General features: G+C 43.5%; 1 protein-coding gene across 5 annotated transcripts in view; it reads right to left on the bottom strand.

The window, feature by feature from the left end:
* DNAJB6 (DnaJ heat shock protein family (Hsp40) member B6) overlaps nt 1-21,431 on the bottom strand; it is a 124,916-nt gene that overhangs the window by 65,924 nt on the left and 37,561 nt on the right. For 3 of the 5 annotated variants that reach the window (XR_004238194.1, XM_032099218.1, XM_032099237.1), the window contains exon 9: nt 9,673-9,879. Coding sequence is in view for 4 of the 5 variants with exons in the window: in XM_032099218.1 (XP_031955109.1) it covers nt 9,673-9,879 (207 nt within the window). In the remaining variant the exon portion in view is untranslated. Of the gene's footprint in view, nt 1-171; nt 9,880-21,431 lie in introns of those variants that run through there. The other 2 variants (XM_032099247.1, XM_032099229.1) reach the window with 2 other exon arrangements.

Genomic DNA, 21,431 nt, shown 5'->3' with positions numbered 1-21,431 from the left:
TTTCCAGTATCAGCCATTTGACACAGGGACTGTATTGACTTGCTCATGGATTTAACAAAAGGAATTACCTGGAATGCTTGTGGGCGTTGTGTGAATGAGGACTCTCCCCGCTGCGTGTACAGCCTGAACTTTAATGGAACTGAACCACAGACAACTGATGCCAGTCTACAGTACAGTGCAAGAGGACAAAGTATAAAGGCAGATTTTCTTTATTTTTAAATATTAGTAACACTGCACAAAAAAAAAAGTGGTACTTAAGTGACAGAAAACCGGTACTCAGTCCTTATTTGATCTTAAGCGTAATTTACAGACCCTAACAGAGTTCATAAATGGTTATGTGCTTGCAGAGGGTTACATTGGGTAATTGAAGCTAAACCATTCAGATACCAGAGACACCAGAATTTGTTATATCAAACCATGCTAGAATGCAGACTTGGCTTCTCTGTTTAGCTCCTCTCTTACACCATTAAGTGCATTCCTACATCTTTGAAACATTAGGATGAGTGAGTTTCTCCAGGAACTGTGGACTTTCAATATTGCCAGGTTTAAGGTTGTTACATCAACAACATATTGGGAAGAGGAAAACAAAAGGAACAAAACAAAACCATAAGCTGCTAACTCCTACCTGGAGGTTAAAAAAAGGAGACAACACACTGACAAGAAACATGCAGGTAGATGCTTAAGGCAACAGAGGGGCTCTGTACACACTAAAAGGTTAAGAGAAGCAATGTATCATGCACATGAGACAAGTATGGGAAGCAAGGAAGTCATCTTGCCAGAAAATATGTATTTCTTTTAAATCTAAGACATCTTTTCCAGCTAAAAAAAAATTAATCCTGCAATAAAACGGACACAAAATGCTTTCATACATAAAGGTATAAGTTCTTTGCAGAAACAAGCTGATAAAATCTAAAACAATGCTGAAAAAATGTTTGTAATCTAAAAGCTACTCAGCAGAAACAAAGAGCAGTTTTAAAGTAGCATGTGGATCATTTGTCTCTAGGTTCTGAAATAAACTTTTAAAATAAGGAATGATTTCACTAAATGATTCATCAGGAGTCAACTAAGCCTAAAGAAATCAGTAGGAGTGCTTACAGGAGACCATAATTACACTACATTTCTTAAAATCAGAGGATATAACTTCAAGATACAATTTAATATGAGGGAACATTTTAATAGCAGGGGCAGAACTGCCCACTCTGGGAAAAAAAAATTAAAAAAAGAAGGAAAAGAAAAAAAAAACCACAAAAAACCCCCAATCATAAAAGTCACTTATTAATCTTGCATAAATTACCCTAAAAGAGCTCATGTCTCCATCCCATTCCCAATGACATGAGTGAACAGACTCTTCTTTCAACGGGCCTGATGTTGATGCCAGTGATCAAACAAACAGGCATTTGCCTTTTATATCCTACAAGACAAATAACAAACACTAGACTAGAGTCGTTTTAGTCCCAGGGAAGGAAGAGGTAAGAAATTCTGTAACGCTTTCCAATCTTCAAATGTAACACACTCCTAACCACAACCGGCCTCGTCCGAATTCCCTAACCTGAACGGGCAAGAAAGCCACTCCGTGAAACTAAAAGGAATAACATAGTGCAATTTTAGTACAGTTTTAAACATGAGTCACTTCCTTGGTAGCAGTGTGAACAACCAAAAAATATACACAAAAGAGTTGTGCTCAAAGGTAACATGAAGTTGTCATTATTATAAAGGTATTGGCATAGCAGAAAAGTCCATTTTAGTAACTCCCTTTGGTTGACTTCTTCTTCTTCAGTTCCTCTCTCTGCTTCTGCTTCCTCCTCTTGCTGCCTTCTTTGTATCCTGAGGAAACATGGCTTGTAAAACACTTTTCACAGCATTCATGGACTTTTCTCTCTAGCAAAAGCACATGTTCTCTGAATGGTTTAAAGACTATTATAAAAAAGGTCTGGCTTCCTAATGTGTTGGGGTTTTTTTAAATTGCCATTTCTACATATCCCCCATTCTACTACATCCCTTACATAGAAAGAAAATACTACCAATCTTTGAAGTTTGAAAAGATCTGGAGAACTTTCAAAATACTTCAAAGCCATTCAGGAAAAGCTTCAAAATTAGAGCACATGCAAAACTGGAATAATTTTCAAAACGGAAGCAATAAATAAGACTTATACAGCAGGAGCAATTTAAGTACTGGCATTTCCTGCTCACAGTAGTCAGAGTTACCATGATATTTGCATTTCCATTTTAAGGCTAGGGAATGCCAAGAATCCTGAGTAAATAAGAAGGTGCTCAGTGTTTACCAATATATATTTTATATGCTGGTCATCAGCCTGCTCAAGCTTAACTATGCACCACAGGTTATATTCGGCTGCAGCCCCAATGGTGCATGAAAGCATTGAGTTCAAGCAACAATTATTTGCTACAGGTTCAGTAGGCACAAGCTTCCAGCCATGTGATCATCATTCCAATGGTTTATTATCCCCACAGAGATGTGTGAAAAACAGTTCTTGCTCTGCATCCCTCCTTTCCATCCAAACTTGCAGTAAAATCCAACTTGCTGGCAGACTTGCAAGGGCAGTGAACTGCGTGAACCACCACATCTCAGGTGCACTCATAAATCTAAACTGAGAGCCAGTAAACATTTCCCTCAGACAATCATTCTGTGATGTTTTGAGACAGCTGGAGGGATCTTTTAGCTCAGTGGTGCTCTGTCACTGGGAATCAGCACAGTCCAGTGACCAGGGCCAGCACAGAGCAGAGCAGCCCCTGCAATCCAGCTGAGAGGCAGGGCTGGGAGTCAGAGGAATGGCCCTCGAAAGGCACAGCTCTGCCTGTATGGAAATCTCTTTTTTTCCCCTGTTCTGTCAGCAGGCAGGCAGGGATGGCCCCAAGGAAGCAGTTTCACCAGTGCACCTGGTTCTCCACCAATTCAGTATCAATAGCAAAATTAATATGGGAAAAGGAAGTGATGGGAGGCCGGGGGAGTACAAAGCCACACTGTGGCTGCAGTTTGCTCCTCACCAGAGCTCCTACCAAGCACAGCTAGAGATGTGCCCACAGCAGAGCTGCAGTTCTTCAGTTTACTTGGGGAGAACCACGAGGTAAGTCTTTCAGCTAAAACCATTTGAGACTTTATCAAAAGCTTAGAGGAAATACACTCCCTTGTAGCAAAGGGAAACTGCTCTAGGTTATCACTGTAGCTCCTGTGCTGTATCCACAGCATGACATCATCTTTTGCAATCATCTGAGTCAAGAGGCAGGATATTTATTTAGAAACTCTGCCATGAATGATCAGCCTGCACAAAGTTAGAGTGGAAATCATTTTCCTGTTCAAGGAAGAGAGAAACTGGCAGTGCTTTGCAGAATTGCAGATGACGCTGGGTTTTCCCTGCACTCTGTGACCCCCTGAGCTATACTCCTGTCCCTGGAGTCACTGTATGAACATCTCCTCACTGAGAACTCCATCCAGGAAGTTTCCTTCCAGGTTACCTATACATCACCAAAAATAGGATCCCTTTGCATTCAAGTCACTGAGTAAGGCACCCATCCCTGAAGGGCTCAAGCATCTCCCTGCTTTCTCACAGAGGTCAACGGAGGCAGAAGAGACGTGCTGAGTCCTGAGAATCAGTCATCTGGAGGGTGTTATTCAAAGAATTCCTCCCTTTATGGGAGGGAAAAACAGCATCATATCAGCTGATCAGAACTAGTTCATGTAGTAACTATGAAACAATAACACAGATATTTGGGAAAGGATCATTAAACCCTAGCAGGTATTAACTTCATAATTTTTTTAATTTTTCATTCTCAAAACAGTGTCAGTATTTCTAAAAGGTTTCCACATCCAGGCATGATAGCATTTGATTGTGCTATTTTATATTGTAATTTTTTTTTTGCAATAGTCCATTTTCTTCAAATGCTTGAGATTTTGAAAACAATTCTAGCAACTGTTCCTTAAAAATACTGAGTCAATGTAAATTATGACTTCAAGTGAATGCCACATAATTCATTGTCTTATAAATGAAACAACTCAAATGTTAAAATATTGTGGTATGAAGATATTTAGGCATTTGACAACGTGGTCTCCTACCAGCCTCTGGAATGATAAGGCTGAAAAGTGGAAATCTTTCAAGCGTTATCAGTGACACACAGAAAGAGATTGCCCAAAGTAGGAGATAACACACAAACACAGAGTATTCCTCAAGAGAAAACTGCCAGGTCTTTTCTGTTTTGAGCCTGCTGTGATAAATAATTTCACTGTCTGCCATTTCCTTTTCTACCCCCACCTAAGAAGAAAGGATAGGTCAAACTTTGCCAGTTTGTTGCTTCGGCGATGCTATGCTGGGTGATAACAGCCAAAAACCTGATCCAAGCAAGTGAAGCAGCTCCTAACATAAATAAGAATTGCACACTAAAGATGTAACCCTTCAGTGTGTATTTCAGTCAAATACTTCAACCAGCACTAATTAAAAGTATATTTAGCTGCCTTTGTTACAAGACTAGCCCCAAAGTCATGAGACAACAAAATCTGAATTAGAAAGCAGCAGCCCCATGACTGATCACTCTGCAGTGAGTCTGTGTCCTGGCGAGTTGCCAGTATCCCAAAGTGTCCATAGAAACTTCCCATAGTAAGTGCCAGGCTGAACTGGCTTCAGCCAAACAGTGCTGGCCTTGGAGAAGGGCTGTTCAAATTTCCACCCTTAGCAGCAATCTTTAGCCACCCAAACTCTATAAATGCCTCATGGGGCAGAGGGAGAACAGGGTGCCAAGAGCTTCCCCAAGCTGTGACGTTTGGAAAACAGATTCACTCAAATGCAGATAGAAATCTCCCTAACTTGGTATTTCTTGCTTTTGTCAGCTGCCAGGAGCAGACATGGGTGAGGCAAGAATCCACATCATTTGTAATTACACCTGCTTTACTACGTGGATAATTGTTGTCTTAAACAAACTGCATCAGCTAACCCACTCTTCCCATTTCATCCCCTTCTCTTCCACTTCTAGAAGAGCCGTAAGGAGCACAGACACTACTCCAGCTTTCATAAAGCTGTTGAAGGCTGAAAACAACTTCCAAAAACACTTAGATGCAACTCCTTCAACCATCACTCAGCAAGGACCCAAACAAACTGGGAAGGTTCTCTGCCGTATCCCAGATTGACTTTCCTTCTGGCTTTCTACTTCCCTGCCATCTGCACCTCCCAAAGTCACGAGTTTGTTCAGTCACTGACTGTGAAACTCGTCACATTCTTGGGTGGCAACTGCAAGGGAGGTGTGCACATCGGGCGGCTGATCCAAAGGCACAGGTGTCCTGGGGAAGACACTCCTCTCCAACACATTCCTGATATCCTACTTTTTCCTGTCCTGCCTGATATCTGCCTGCTCTACCAGGATGCAGAGAGCAGCCACAGGTCTGCTCCACCTTCCTTCTGCCAGCATAGAGGAGCGTAGGAGTCAGCAGAAGGAAACAAGGTGTTCAGTCACAGCTGACAATTAACACATGACATTGCTGCTGCTTGACCCACATCAATGAGCAATAAAGGCCATGATTTTTATAAAAATCTGCTAAGGTGAAGACTTGGAGAAGCCTCCTTCTACTTTCAGAGTAAAACATTGAGGTTGGAGGTGGGAGGGATTCACACTTTTTGCTCAAGTCTCAGAGAAAATGTTCTCCAAGATCTACCAACTTTTTGCTAAGATCGTGGTCCTCCTTCAAAGCATGGAAGCAGCCATGGCCCCAACACCCACACAGAGCTTTAAAAGGGCAGTGAGGCACTTTCAAGCTGGGTTCTGTAGTACTCTTTCTAATTTTCTGCTCTTAGAAATGTCTCTCTAGTCAAAACAATAAACTGCTATTTCAAAGGCAGCTATCTTACTTCTGAGTCGCAGCCACCCTCTGTTATTTTAGACTGACCACATTCACATATACCATTGTAAAAATTCACCCCAGATCACAGCTTCAGTATAATTTCATGTGTGACTCAATTTGCAATTACAACTTTACACTTTCACATCTCCTCCTTTCAGCCTGAGCCACTGCCCAGCACATAGCACAACCTGACCTACTAATTCCCTCTCCTCATCCACAGCTCCTGCCTGTCCCATGGAGCATTGTGGAGAGGGAGCCTTTAGCCAAGAGCTGGGGTGACAAAACATCCCACCCCATCTATGTATGCTGTTCCACTATTTAATTATCCACACTGTTAAATCCAAAGGGTGAGTTCTCCAGTTTCACTGGCTGACCCAGTGATGTAATCCCAACTTTGATGTTTTAGGGGACTGAAAAGCTTTAGCAACTTGCAGGGGCCTTCCTTCATGCTTGCTCACCATGCTGGTTTCATTACCAATTCTGCCTAGAATTGCCACAAGAATATACCAAGCCAGATACAACTGTTTGCCTGCTGTTAATTAGGGTCACACCAGCACTGAATAGATTTCCAAGGTTTCACTCCCAATGGCAAGCAAAAGCTTGCAAGGCTGTGCAGCCACGGAAGCCCTTCCACACACAGCCCAGCTGTCTCTGATGGGTAACAGGATGATTTCATACCAGCAGCCAAAACACCATGCGTGAAGGCAGCTCTGGGCTAAGCCTGGGAGCAACCAGCCGGTCTCCAAATCCACCAGCCAGCCCTCTCAGCCCCTGCCCCAGAAGGGTACAGCTCTTACCCCATCCCACTTGCACAGTTACAGCCAGGGGACGTGGAGCAAAGGGACGGGGAACTCCATTTTCACACCTCCAGCATTCCTCATGTATTAAATTTCCACAAAAAACAGTGGCTTTGCTTTCCTTTCTCTTTCCATTACATGCGCAAAACAAAGTTTGTGATGGAATTATAAAGTAATTAGTTGGAATAACAAAGCACATCACTGTTACTAGTTAGTAAAGTGTAACTCAGGAAACCGCATGTTGGTAAAAAGAACAGAGACTGAATTAAAGACAAAATGAAGTACAAACAGCTCAACTTTCCAGCAGAGGAATCCATGCCAGGAAAGGATCAAGATTAGTTAAGCTAGTTCTTTTAAAGTGGCTTCCTCTTCACAAATGCCAGCAGATGAAAATGCAGCAAAAAATGAATTATTAATGTTGTAAGTTGTAGGTTAATGCAAGCTATTTCTTTGAAAAGGAAGAGCAAACCTTGCAATATTATCTTCCAAATAATGAAATTTATATCATTTTTTTTCACTATTTTAACAATTAAACATTTCAATCATTCTTGCTGGATAAAGGTCAAAACTCTGAAATCCAAAGCAGTAGTTTTTAAGGGGTAGTTACCACTACCTCTGGCATTAACAACTGCCATCCCCAGGTCTCTGCTGCCATTAACACCACTTTGACACAGCTCAGATCCCACCAGTCAGTCATGTATCACACTATCAGGGAGCATTCACTTGCAGTATCTGAATTTTTATTTCAAAAATTCCTTCTTTGGAGCTAGAGAACTGTTTGAGATATGCAGTGATTTCAGAGCACAAGAGGTGAACTTTTATCCTAAAAGTCCATTATGAAACCAGGAACAGTTTCCAGAGCAATTTCCACTACAACACAAAGTGTCCAGAAGATGGACAATTAAATTGAACTGTCATTTTTTTGTTAAATACCCACTGTGATGATTGGCAATCCCAACTAAGGAGAGGATTCATCTCACCTCTGGATATTGCCAGTCTAAAGGAGTTGGCCAGCCTTTCCTCTTGGCACTAGAGAGATGCCACTTTCAGAGGCACATAGTCACGATGAAACCTATCCCCTTCTCCTTCATTTAAATTTCCTATGGACTTACAAATCAAAATTCAAACATTCCCAATCTTAGAGCTGGGAAAAGAAAACCACCTCACTGCAGGTGAATCATTAATGACTGAGGGTTTGCTTGAGATGGTCCAACTGGGACAACATCTAAAACAGCTGTGTGGTCCCACTGCCAAGGGCTCCACACTGGTGGTGGCAAAAATGTCTGATTCAAGGTGGAACTGCAGCTGGTTTGAGGCCATTGAACTTAACTATTTCCCAGTGAGTTGAGAGGGCTTTGGAGCAAGGCAGAAATGATGCTATTGTCTCCCAACGCCGGCCCGTGTAAGCACGGCAGTGATCGATGAGAAGCCAAGCAAGTAAAGTGGTCTCTGTAATTACAGAGCTGTGCTGGTGAAGCTTCTTGCTGGGCAAGGCAGTCAGCAGAGGTGAACACCCATGAAGGGGAATGGCATTACTGGCCAGGGCTCGTGCACAAACTTCCCAGGGAGGGATTAAGACACTCACGTAGGTTTTTATGACTGACTCGACCAGTCCTTCAGCAGCCCTGTCCATCAGAGGAACGGTAGGCAAAATATTTAAAGCAACAGTAAAATCTTAGTCTTACTGCAATCAAGTTTTCACCCTGAGTCTTTTTTTGGCAACTCACAATCTACTGGTAGAAGAGAGCATTTTGTGATTGCACTAATACTTCTGGAAATTAATTTTAATTACAAACTTGTGCATCTTGGAGCATAAATAAATTCACAGCAAAAAGTCCTAAGTAATCTTAAAAATTGCACAGTGTGTGTCAAACTCAGCTGCTCCTTGGAATCCATTGCAAAATATTGTGATTGAAGAGACCCTCATGCTCCAAAGGTAGAGACAAGATTTTGTTTTGCCAGCCACAGACATGGGAGACCAAACCTGTAGCTCTTGCATGGGAAGCTTCAGGACATCAGCTCAGAGGTTATATTCTGAATATCTCTGTAACTTTTTTCTTTTTTTTTTAAAGAAAAGATCAACTTGGTCACCTTTAAGACACAAAGCTTCCAGCAACTGATGAGGAAGATGTTAATCTAAATTATTCTATTTTTTCAATCTGTCATCCCTCATAATATCTTTAGGTCTTCCATACAAAAGACAGTGTTAGGTTTAAAGGCTCATAAACATGGTGGAAGTTGGTACAGCACTGGGAATACATGAGCACCTGTTTTGGGGTACAGTGCATATTTTTCATGTGCTGTGTTTACCCTGAGAAGCCTCATAGGCTCACACGTGCCAGCACTTCATCTGATTTCACACTACTTAGAAGAGTCCTTGGTTTGGGCATCCAAGTAGAAAGGCATCTTTCATGTATCAGAAAAACCTGTCCTCACAGTCCTGGATGATCTTTGACCACAGGTTGCAATTAAATCAAGTAGTTATGAGGACTTTGTTGTCCAAGATAGCCTCTGGACTACATTGCCAAAAATTACAGACTGGAAATATATCAAAGGACTAATTACTTCCCAAAATAACCCAAACAATTGCCACGTTTGCCTGAACAGTCTCAGCCTCCTCTATTAGGATTTAGTTGCCTAAAATTGCAGCTTCCAGAAATAGCATCAGCTTGCTGAACTTCTCCTTGGACAAGGAAACCAAGCACAATTTAAGTAAATGAATGTGCAAAGTATTGTGAGGAGTTAACCTCTAAAATGCCTTCACTTTCAACAACAAAGAGCAGAGGCACTTCAGCAGCACAAGAGTATTTGCCCTGGATCCTTAAATATCCCAGGGCATTAGTGAATCTAGGCTAAATGGAAGATCAGAGCTAAAGCAGGATGAAGGCAAGCAAGCTGCTGTTTATTATCTACCAGGGAACTAACATTAAGTCAACACACAGCACCAACTTTTTGCTTGGCTTTTTGGGTTTGGCTTTTGACTATGTGATGGGTCCTTCTCTGCACATTTCTCATCAACATGCTTGTGCACACCTGATAAATAAAAAGGGGCCTCGAAGCTGCTCGTAACCCGGCTTCTATCTTGTTCTTCCACCTCATCACTACTGTAATGGCAGGCAAGGCGGGGGGAGCTGGCAGACTTGTGAGGCTTCAGCAGGCGAAGGTTGGTCGGCTGGGAAGGCAGCGCGTGTTGTCCTCTCCGTCTGCACTCCTCGGCAAAGGCTTCTTCATCTGCCTGCCCTGCAAAAAGCAAAAAAAAATGCAAGAGAAGTAAGCTGCACCCAAAATGCATAAATTCAGCCTGGAAAAAAAGCCCTCAGAAATGGGCTGGACATTAGGGGTCACAAAACTAGTGTCTTGGCTGTGGCTGGCCACAGACAGTCCTGTGTATCCACGGATTAGGGAGTGTCTGGAGCAGAGAGCTCCATCAGTGGCCTGTCACTACACTGAAGCCACCCAAAAAAGTCCACTAGATGTGATGACTCGGGGGCCACTGTACCCTTTTTCCCAAAAGGCAGGGTGAGGGAGCTGAGCACATGGCCCTGGACAGGATTTCTGTCCTGTGCAGAGCATATCATCACATTCCACCTCACTTGGATTGTCCTGCTCAAGGGAAAGTTCAAGGGAAAGGAGAGATAAATACCCAAGCTGGCTACAGGGCTGATGGGAGAAGAATTAAGCCAACATGAGTTCAGAGGGGACGGATGTTGGATATCACAGCTGGAAGGATGGTGGAGATGTGTGATGGACCACATGAACACGAGAAATCGTGTTGAAGCTGCGAGAGGTAAACACAGTCCAGAGGCAAGGCAGGCACACGCAGCACAGACCAATGAATACAATGGAAATAAGACCCAGTGTTTGCAAAAACTGGTATGAAAGATGAGGTAGTCCTGTCACACTCATGCTGTTTTGCAGATGACCCTTTCCTTTGCTGCAGAAACTGTAACAGTACCAGTGCTGCAAAGCAGAGAAATCAACTACCATAACACACAAAAAACTCCGCAAAACCACACATTGAAAAACAAACAGATCCCAAAAAGTCAGCAAAAGATGTTCAACAGGGAAAATAAGGGGGGCAGGGGGAAAAGAGTGGGAATAAAGGTGTGTACCACATTCGTCTCTTAAAGGCTTTTTAAAGTTTCATTAGTTCAATTACTTAAGTACTTTTAATAGAGCTGATGAAATATGGCATCATTTTATTTTCATCAAAAGTGGTGTGTCACATTCTGGAAGTTTTTCCCGGGATGTGCCCGGCATCAGCTGCTCAGGGAGGGGTGTGTGCTCTCAGCTAATGCGTGTGCTCTTAGTTCATGGCTGGAAAATGCTTTGAAGATGAAAAAGGCACCATGTACACAACACAGGACAGAGCAGGAATCCCCACTTTGTGTGTGCCCCACATCACCACTTCCAAACACAACGGGCTGCGTTGTCTTTACCTTGTAATCATACACGGGGAGATGCTTCTGAGAGCATGAGGAAAAGGAGGCAAGGTATGTTTAAAAAGTCATTTCACAGTGCAGTGCAGCACCCGAGGCCCTGCAGCAGAGGACAACTCCAGGATGTGCCTCACATCATCTGCCTGAGCAGCCGACGGGCTGTGCTTGGGTGTTAGTAGAGGACACTCCTTCCCAAGTGGTTAAATGCCCATCCTCACCTGAATGCTCCTGCTTTTGTACCCTGGAGTCCCCCACACTTCCAAAGGCACAAGCAAACGCCACAAAAACATGAGTGATGGCAAGACAAGGATTTCTGCATTTAGTCTCTGCCTGCCTGCATCACACCAGTGTAAAACCCTGGGTGTATGGTTCTCCTTGCACTAGGAGAGGGCTGGCAGGACAGCTTTTTTCCCCTCACATGGGGCACCAACACTTCAGCTACAAGAGGAGGGCAAGGAAAAGCTCAGGGAATGCCAAATGCAGAATTGGTATCATTACCCACAAGAGGCTACAGGATTTTATACACTATACAAACAGCACTGAAGCATGTATCAGGCTGATAATACCAGGTCTATGAAGGTAAGCCTGTAAAGTGTCAAGACTAAGAAAAAAAAGCACATAACCAGTCAAGAGAGTTCACTTCCTAACAAATTACAGTGCACCAGAAATAAGAGATCCCTCCTCTCCCATGGAAACACAAAGTGCACAAAGACTTCTTTTTCATGTGTGAAGTCTTGCTTAATGTATGTTTGAAATTTATATTTGCAAATAGATGCAGGAATGGAAAACATGCTGAGGCCATTTTTGAAGCTCTGGGTGTGTTTGTGCATACAGAGACATCCCAATCAGGCACACTCACACAACTCCTCAGTACTGGGCTCAGGGAACGGGCACGCCTTTGGAATCATAGAACACTGCAGCTGGAAGGAACCTTTAAAGCTCATCTGGCCCAACCCTCCTGTAATGAGCAGGGACATCTAGGACAACTAGATCAGGTTGCTCAGGGCCCCATCCAACCTGACCTTGAATGTTTCCAGGGATGAGGCACCTACCAACTCCCTGGGCAACCTGTGCCAGTGTTTCACCACCCTCACTGTCAACCTTTCATCGTTGTATTGAAGTCAACCCTCCTTCAGTTTAAAACACTTACCCCTACAGGCCCTACTAAAAGGTCTGTCTCTATCTTTCTTATTAGCTCCCTTTAAGTATTTGAAAGGATTAAATCCATCTTGATCACGCAACAGAGTCTTTCATTCTTCTATCTCCCCAAAGCAGAGACAAATTTTAGTTCAACAAATGGACCCCAAAAAATTGTCCAAACATTTCCCCCTTATGAGTTGTGGGAGAGCAGGATGGCACCACAAATTAGTTAAATGGTGTAACATCAAGTCAGCTGTGATTTAAGTACTGAATTGACTCCAGTGTTATGCATGGCATGAGCTGTCAGATCTTCCTCTGATCATCCACCTTTAGCACACCTGGCACAGTAAAACCAAAGTGTGATTTGCATGAACTATTCTCTCCTGCTCTACATATTTGAAACATTCGAGCCAGACTATACCACTGCAAATAGAAAACTTGAATAGAATTTACTCTGGGAGAAGTGAGCCACAAAGGACATCTCCACCAAAAAGTGCTTAAATTCTGCTAGAGCTGTGTCAGCTGTGATGTTTGCCCTAGAAATGGCTTTTAGGAAGACAGCTGGTATTGGGGATGGGGGTGGGTGTGGAATACCTGAGTTCTGAGCACGAATATCCACCCAAGAAGCACCTTCCAGGAGTGCTCAGGCTTTAAACAGATCTCAGTTCCCCCAACGCCTCCTTCTTGCCCTCCCCTGCGCCTCCACACCAGCACACCCACATGAGAGCCTGGGCAGCCGTGCTGTGACTCCAAGCAGGGACTGACCTGGGTTAAAAATAACTCTTTTTGCCAGCTTATTTTTAACCCAGCTCGGGGCCTGGAGCCAGCTCATCGTGCAGCCACCCCAGCTGGGGCAGAGAAGGGGGAAATTACGGAGGGCAGCTGGAATCAGCATCCAGGTTACGGTGTTAAGCAAAAGATCTTATTCTACTAATGCAAATAATAATTAAAAACCTTGCAGTTATTTCACTTGCAGAACCAGTTTGGAGAAGCTATGTTTCTAAGGGTTAGTTCTGAAAATTATGGCATTACTAGTAACATTTAAAAACAGTAATTAAGATTTGGTTTTCTGGTGCACCAGGTTCTCCGAAATGAACAGAAGCTTCCGGGGAAGAAAAAAAATCAAACACGAGCTGTAGCATCCTAAAAAACTGTATTGGGGCTAAAAGCTGCCTTCTGCTCCAAGCAAGAAGGGCTGGAAAATGACTTCTCATAGCGAAGCGGTGCTGCGTGGAAGTGGAAAACAGGGATCCTTGGAGTGGTAGCAAACCAGTAGAGGGCAATATTGCCTGTCGCGAGGTATCGCTAGCGGAGCAGCCGCTGCCGGCCCGGGCTGGGGCGGTAACACGGCGATTTTACACGGCTCTCGCCAGCTTGGACTAAGCGCGGGCTTAGGGGAGCCACCAGCTACCCCAAAGAGTCTGTGCGTGCTCCTGGGAATAAAAACACCGGCAGAGACATTCCAGGTGAGCTGGGACAGGTAAGTCACGGAGCACTTCACACCAAAGCAGTCCTGCACGGGCTAGCATTATTATTTAGTGTTACATCTAAGTAATATCCGTGTATGTCCAGGAATTTAACTGAAATCCTACCAGGAATCAGCAGTAATTAATGGCAAGACGGTAATGACAGAACTATGCCGAGCAAACCAGGGTAAACATCCTGAGGATGTGGAGCCGCTGATTTGCATTTACCAGCTCATTTCCCGCACGGCAGCCCTACTGCTGCCTGCTGTATTCCTACACACCTAGAATTTACATACATAGAATCGGGGGGTTCCCCTGTATTAGGAAATAAAAAGCAGGTGCACCAGTTTGTTCAGTCCAAAGGAACACTTCCCCGAAGGCCACAAACACAACAGAGCCCCTGGTCCCGTAACCAGCATCGGGAGATGCACCTGGTGAGGGACATCTGGCTGTATCTAATGACACGACAGCTCCGGGCTAAGCTTCTGCCACCCAGTTATTCAAAGACGGCTTGCAGGAAGCTTCCTCCATTCAAATCTTCCTTGGAGGATGGTCTGCAAAGTGTCTTTCTGATACTTCAAGACTAAAATTAAGGGGCAGTGTAAACTCAGAGCAGGGCATCATATTGCTGCTTCACCTGGAAGTCCAAGGTTCACCTAAGGCGTTCCCTGATGCACACTGACAACACAAAGAGTGCAGAAAGCGGGAAAAAAGCTTTTCTTGATTTTTTTCCCCCCTCTTATTACAAGGGTTTGGAATTTACTCTGTGACTATGGAGGGCACTGGAGTTTCTGATGACTCAACTACATCTGCTGCTGCCACGGAGAGTTGAACTGCGGCGCAAGGAGCAATCAAAAGTGAAAGAAAAAAATCCCCATTTAAATACATTTATCTGGAATTGATTGCACTATGATCTTTGTAACCTGTTGATAAGATTTTTTTCTACTGATAAACTTTTCAATTGTTACAGCACCTCTGGTGTTAATATTTACCTTAGCAGAAGTTCCCAGAGTTCTTCCTAGTGTGAAGTCCAACAGTTGCTGGGAAATCTTACACTTTACAGGAACCAGTTCAATCTGAGAACTCATCTAACAGATCTGTCTATAGGCCCAGATTACCCCGGGCTGGAAAAATCCCAGAGGTTAACTAAATCTTTCGTTTCTTGTCATGAAAGCTTCATATCTAATGTATTACAGCACAGAGAAAACATCAGGAGACCAAGTGACTCTACTAATAAATACAGAAGTCGTCTAATTTGGGGGACCACACCTTAAAAGTTGTTTTCAGAAAGTTGCCAAATCATCAGTTTCTTTTAATTCCTGTTGGAAATGATGGATGCTCATTATAAAACACCCAGCCCAGGGTATTTTCCAAAACCACGTGCACGTACACACCCCTCACCTCTCCTGAAACTGTAGACAACATGCTCAGCCAAGAAAATACTCCCTCACCATTACTAGAGGCTATGTTGAGCAAGTTCTTCTGATTAATTGTTCTTAAACTTGTTTCTAAATGCCAGGAAACACTAGCACTGTGACGCTTAAGAGCAGGAGTTACAAAACCCTCTTTCAGAAAGCCTGTGCTCTCTTGGGTTTGTCAGACTCAATAGAAACCAAAATTTGCATCAAGTCCTCTTTGGAAAACGTCTCTGAGTTTGACAGTGACAGCCCTTAAAAAATCTCTCTTTCTATTTGATGTGATGCTTACAAGAAAAAGCAGCCATTTTAAAATCCTCTGATTAAAAAGATGCACATAGTTTTGAAAGCTGAAGGAGCCTGAAATCACTCAGAAACTATCCAGGGAATGCCGGAGCAGCTGCCCCATCTGCACTGTGGCTTTTGTAAACTGTAAAGGGAGTTTATTTCAACAGTGACGTTTATCAGCCAAAGCACAGGACAAACAATGAGGTTTTGAGTCAGCTCATACAGATCAGTGTCTTTCACCAATTATTGGCAATAATTCCTTCCAGAGCAAATGCACTTGGTGTTATGGAGAACACAAGGTGATTCAGGGTTTCCTGGTGTCTGTCTGAGACTCCTGTCCTACAAAATTCAAGGAAATATTTATCCAAAGTGGTGCCTGGAGTGCCCAGCTGGGTAGAAACTGAAGATGCCAGCAGCTCCCAATCCATGCCCTGGAGAAACCTGCTCCCATGTCCCACCCCCTCCTCTCCCCATCTCACGTCCTGCACTGGCTCTGACAGCTCAGCTCTGTCAGCACCAATGGCACTGCACTCGGTGTGTGTTATATCTCCCTGCTTCAACCCAAAAACTCATATTAAGTTTGTAATTAGGGGATCTGGGGTGGGCTTTCCCAGGCCAGGGCCAGAACTACTGTCTCGCCTGCCATGCGAGCCAGGCATTTCCTGCGGGCGGGGGGGGGGGGGAAGAAAAATCCAGAAGTGGCAGGACACAGCAGGGGAGGTAGTGGCAAAGTCCTGGGAAGTGATGGAAAAAACAAGGCTGTGGGATTTGGGAAAAAGGACAGACTGATGGAACACTCCTTGCAGTGCTATTTCTGTCCCTGGAGAGGCACGCCCAGTGTCCGGGAAAGGGCAGGGCTCAATCATTTCTGCTCAATGCACAGAGCAACCCTCTGCCCTTCTGGCTCCTTTTATTTTTGCCCTCGTATTCATCTGCTCCAGTGCCAGCTCACTCTGTTCCTGCCCAGCTGTACCCCTGCAGCGCAGACCAGAGCAGGGAAAGCCCCATGCTGGGTTTGCTCACCCTCCTTGCCCTGCAGCAGCTCTCTTAGAAAGTTCAAATTTTTGATTTTCAATTTTTTTTAGGTGGATTTTACCTACCACCCCCATCCACGCCCAATAACCCCATTATATCCTGCGTTCAGCCCAGCATTTATCAACATGAATCCTGCATTCCCAGCACATCACAAGCAACTCAAGGCATCATTTCGCCACAAAGATCCCCCAGTCTGGAACAAATTGGTAAAATAAAGTGAGTTTTGAACACACACTAACCATAATGGCACTGCTTTGAAGGGAAATGTGATCATGCTGTTCCCCATGGCAGCTATCAGGGATCAATGGCCACGGCCACTCCTGGTGGACCAGATCAAGCTCTGGAGCCTGGCCTACAGAGAGGGAGCTGCTGGGAGAGCCTGGAGTTACCTCCTCCCTGCCAAAACTTCCTCATCAGAACCTCTTAAAGTCCAATGAATGGTCCTACATTATATGTGAAGCAAGAGAGAAGGCACAGGCTGAGCACATCCAGGTTTCTGCAGCTATTTTCCTTCTGTTAAAGCACACCAGGGCATCCATATGGATTATGCCAGTTGCTCTTATCTTAAAGATCTGGGATGTTGGAAATGCAAATGGCAGGAGGTAACATGAATCCTCACGTTTCCAGCAAGCAGAGAGATGACCCAATTTGCATGCTGCAGCTCAAAGTGAATTTTATTTTTAAAAGACTTTATCTAGCAAGGGCCTTTTATTCATTTCTGCATGAATTTTAAAAGGAAGCAAAGAATGAGGAATGAGCTTCACAGCTTGACATATATAAATACAAATTAGCAAGATTTCAAGCTCAAAGTTTGACCAAATGGATTTGATTTTTAAACAGCAATCAAGATTACTTGAAAGATGATATTTTCTACACTTTTCAGGGTCATGTCAGAGGTCTCCGTCAGTTTCCTGCAAGTCTCATTGCACAGCTCTACATTGAAGTGACCAGACCCCCCCTAACAATCTGTACCAGGGGCTCTTACTCTTGGGGCTTCTCTCTCCAACACACCTCACACAACATGTAGCTGAGATGGAGCTCAGAGCACTGTACCCATCTCTGTCTCTTGGATGGCTCCTCTTCCTCCCAAAATGGTATCACTGACATCAAATTACTTGATTTGGTTTGATACTTACAAGGGCAGGTCGTGATAGGACAAGGGGGAATGGCTTTAAAACATTGAAAGGGGGCAGGTTTAGATTAAATATTTGGAAGAAATCTTTACTGTGGGGGTGGTGAGGCCCTGGCACAGATTGGCCAGAGAAGCTGTGGCTGCCCCATCCCTGGCCCCATTCAAGGCCAGGTTGGATGGGGCTTGAAGCAACCCAGTCTAGTTGAAGGTGTCCCTGCTCATGGCTGGGGCATTGGAACTGGCTGAACTTTAAGGTCCCTTCCAACTCAAATTGTCCTGAAACAAAGAGGGGTTTTTCATCTCAACTATATTTCAACCTCAGACAGAAATCTCCATGGGTTTCATCTCTACCATGAAGAAGTCTCTCAGCCCAAGTTTCACTTTGAAATTGTATTTGAAGTGCAAACCAAAATCCTGAGAAAAAAAAAAGGAACCAGCCCTTATAATGAAACTTAATACTCACTACTAGAGGAAAACAAAGAAATAAAAATTCCACAGTGCAACTACATGCAGCCCTGCCAGATCCTCCAGACACGAGGTGCCTCCCACCAGTGTTTCCTCTCTTCTTGTACCTGAGCAGAGCCCCATGGACTTTCACACCTCTCACAGTTGTTCTCCAGAACCTCCCAGTGCCAGTCACTGCTCTCAAAGACAAAACTTTGCTTCTTGCCTTCAGCCCTTCTAGGAGTTACCACCACCAGGTCAAGCAAAATTGGCTTCTAATTAAAAAGCTCTTCAGACAGCAAAAGCAGAGGAAAAGTGCTCTTCTACTTTTGCAACAAATGGCTCTTTTTAACTTTTAAAAACTGAGGAGTTAAAGTATCAAGATGTCATCTTATATTCCCATTAGTGGCCCTCACTAACAGAGCATCTCCAGAACAGTTCTGAGCAAGCCCTAATTTGCAAATTATACAGCTGTGTTACATATTTTTCCATTGATTATTAGCTTTAAACCAGTCTTCAAAACCTTAATGCACAGCAAACCCAGATTACCGTAAAAGAAAAAAAGATACACCAAGAAAAAGCCATGCAGTTAAATTTAAAAAGAAAAGAATCTCATGAGTGACTTCAGAAAAATGTGATGAATGACTTCCCCAGCTGTTTTGTCAACACTTCCATAGTAATTTGGCAAAAGCACAAAATCACTAAGTTTATACTTTCATCAAATGGCTATTAGTGCTGTTGAAATCTCACAGACATGAGCCAGTAAGTGCAAGCTCCATGTTTCACATTGCACTGTCCATGCTCAGTTTGCACAGTCTCATCATTTCAGGTTAATCATTTGAAAAATATTCTCCCTTCTACCCTGAGGCTTAAATATGACACTAAGGCTCTGACATTAAGGGTTTCACAAATTAATTACAAAAAAAAAGAAGAGATACCTGCCCTCTCCAATTATACCCCCCAACATGCAATTTATTCCTCATCCATCTATCCCTCTGTTACTAAGACTACAGCAAGCAAATCCCATCTTCCAGTGTGTGCACAGATCCCTGATTTACAGAGCTCCAGAGACCATCATCTTTTAAATGACCCTGAAAACATCACATGCTCACAGTGACATCTCTTCTGATGGCTCAGTAGGTTTCAAAGTGTTTCGTGAACCTTCACCACAAAACCCAATCCTGTTTCTGACATATTCCAAATGACAGGAGCACTACACCCTTAGCTGCTATTCAGTTTTTGACACTAAAATGACAAGCCTGAATCTTTAAAAAATAGTGTTTCAAGTTGACATTCAGTGCTAATTTTGACTAAATACTATATTTAATTTAAATACTATATTTAATTATGAAACCTGTACAGTTGGCCTTAGAGGAGACAGAACTCCCAAGCTGCACCACTTTTTGTTGTTTGGCATCTCCAATCCATCAGAGAACTCTCCAAGTTTCCAAACGTTCTTTCTTTCCCATAGTCAAGATCTGTGCCTTAAAACCCACCACAGTTTAGAAATGCAACAATTTTTCAAATCCTATCAATAACAGTACTTATAAATGCAAATGTATGCACACATATACATGCATGTATTTAAACAGACAGAAATTGTTCCATGTATGCTGCTCCAATTGAACTTCTGACCCAAAGAGCCAATGAAGAGAGCACAGAAATGAACATTTTCTCAATTGAAAAAACCCCGAACACCAAACCAGGAACATGACTACCATCCAACACTAACAATACTTACAATTCTCTTTTGTGCCTGGGAACAGTATCATCAGTCAGTTTATACACTCCTTCTGCAGAGATCCAGTGGGAGCAGGGAAGATTTTACCAAGAGAGCTTTGTGAGTTTTGGAAAGAGAAGGAGAGTTTGAATAGTGACATTAGGACCTCTTGGTGCACCCAGGAAGACCATGTATCTCCCAGGAAGGCCACCCCAGAGTTGCCCACGCTGGGAGCGATGGCTGCTCCCATCCTGTGTTGCTGCAGTGGCATCATCCCACCTTCTCCTCTTTCACCTTTGAGATCCATGGGATGAAGCACCAAGGACAGTAACAACCATTTCCAACCACAATCTCTGGGGCCAAAGCAAAAAAGGGGGGACCAGTATTTAAGAACTACCATAAGAGGCAGAGAAGCTGGAGTGCTCTGCATTCCAGAAGGGTGGAAAGAACTGGAATGCCCACTGGCTCTCTGTGGAGAGGTGGATGTGCCCTGGGGAGGGCTACACCCACCAAAACTTCACAACTGAACAACTCGACACCTGAAGTTGCCATAATCAGCTTGTGCTCAAAATCAGCCAGCATAAGGATGTACCCTCATCTCCTGTGATTCTGTAATGGCAGTGAAAGCTTTTCCAAATGTTTAAGAGACTAGTTGCCAGTGGACTCACTATATTATGGTATAAATATTTTAAAAAGCTATAAAAACAAATCATCAAAACTGCAGAGGTTTGAGCTCTGTAACTACAATTTTGTACTACTGGCAGCCCAAAGTGCAGCATCCAGCAGAGCTACTCTACCACCTCCTTGAACACCAGCAAACTCAGAATCTTCTCAGAAACATTTGCCAAGAGTTTTAGTAAGTGTGAAGGTGTCAAACTTCATTTACACAAAAGCATTTCTCCTCAGCCTTGGGAATCATTGTTGCTCCCTTTGCAGGGTTGGAATTGTCCTGCAGCCAGCACTGTGCCAGAGAAAGGAAACCTGGAACAGATGCACAACAGGTAAGGCTGATGTTCACCTACATTTGTTATCATGCAAGTCGGTGACTGACAGAAATAGTCCCAACTTCACACATTTGAGAACATTTCATCACTTTCCAATTAAAATTCTGACCTTGCTTGAACTGTTGTATCTCTACAATCTCCTTTTACAGTAATATTTAAAAATACTAAATAAAAGAATCATGAACTGCTTTTCTAAGGAAAAAGTTGCTTAGTCAAGACTGAACAGTGGACTGGAAGCAGAATGGGAGCCAAAAGGGCAGTAACAATCACCTCCCAGGAGATGGAATCTGTTTGCAGAAGCCTTCAAAGCACAGAATTCAACTGAGAAGATAAATCAATAAATAAAACCATGCTGTCCTATCAGCAATAAATAGACACTGATGACAGTTCAGCTAGGACCTCAGAGTGTCCACCTCTAGCCCAGTTTCAACTGAAAATCTGGAGGACCTGTATTTTAAGGAAAGATTAGCCAGAATTGTCACGAAAACTGAAAACCCAAGAGGCTTTGACCTCTGTTAACAATCTATCATCTAACCTACATGAAAGCTGCACTCTAAGCTGATAACTTGGCTCTGTGCCACTTACAGGCCCAAACTCAACACCAGAGACACCGACAATTTGGGTAATTTTGCTACCACACCCAGAAAACACAACAGCGAGCTGAATCTAGAGGCCAGCTTGAACCAAGGGTTGGCTTTTGGTGTCAGGA

The sequence above is a fragment of the Corvus moneduloides genome, chromosome 1 (assembly GCF_009650955.1).
Source record: "Corvus moneduloides isolate bCorMon1 chromosome 1, bCorMon1.pri, whole genome shotgun sequence".
In the NCBI taxonomy this organism is placed as follows: Eukaryota; Metazoa; Chordata; class Aves; order Passeriformes; family Corvidae; genus Corvus; species Corvus moneduloides.
This window is presented reverse-complemented; position numbering and strand designations above follow the sequence as displayed.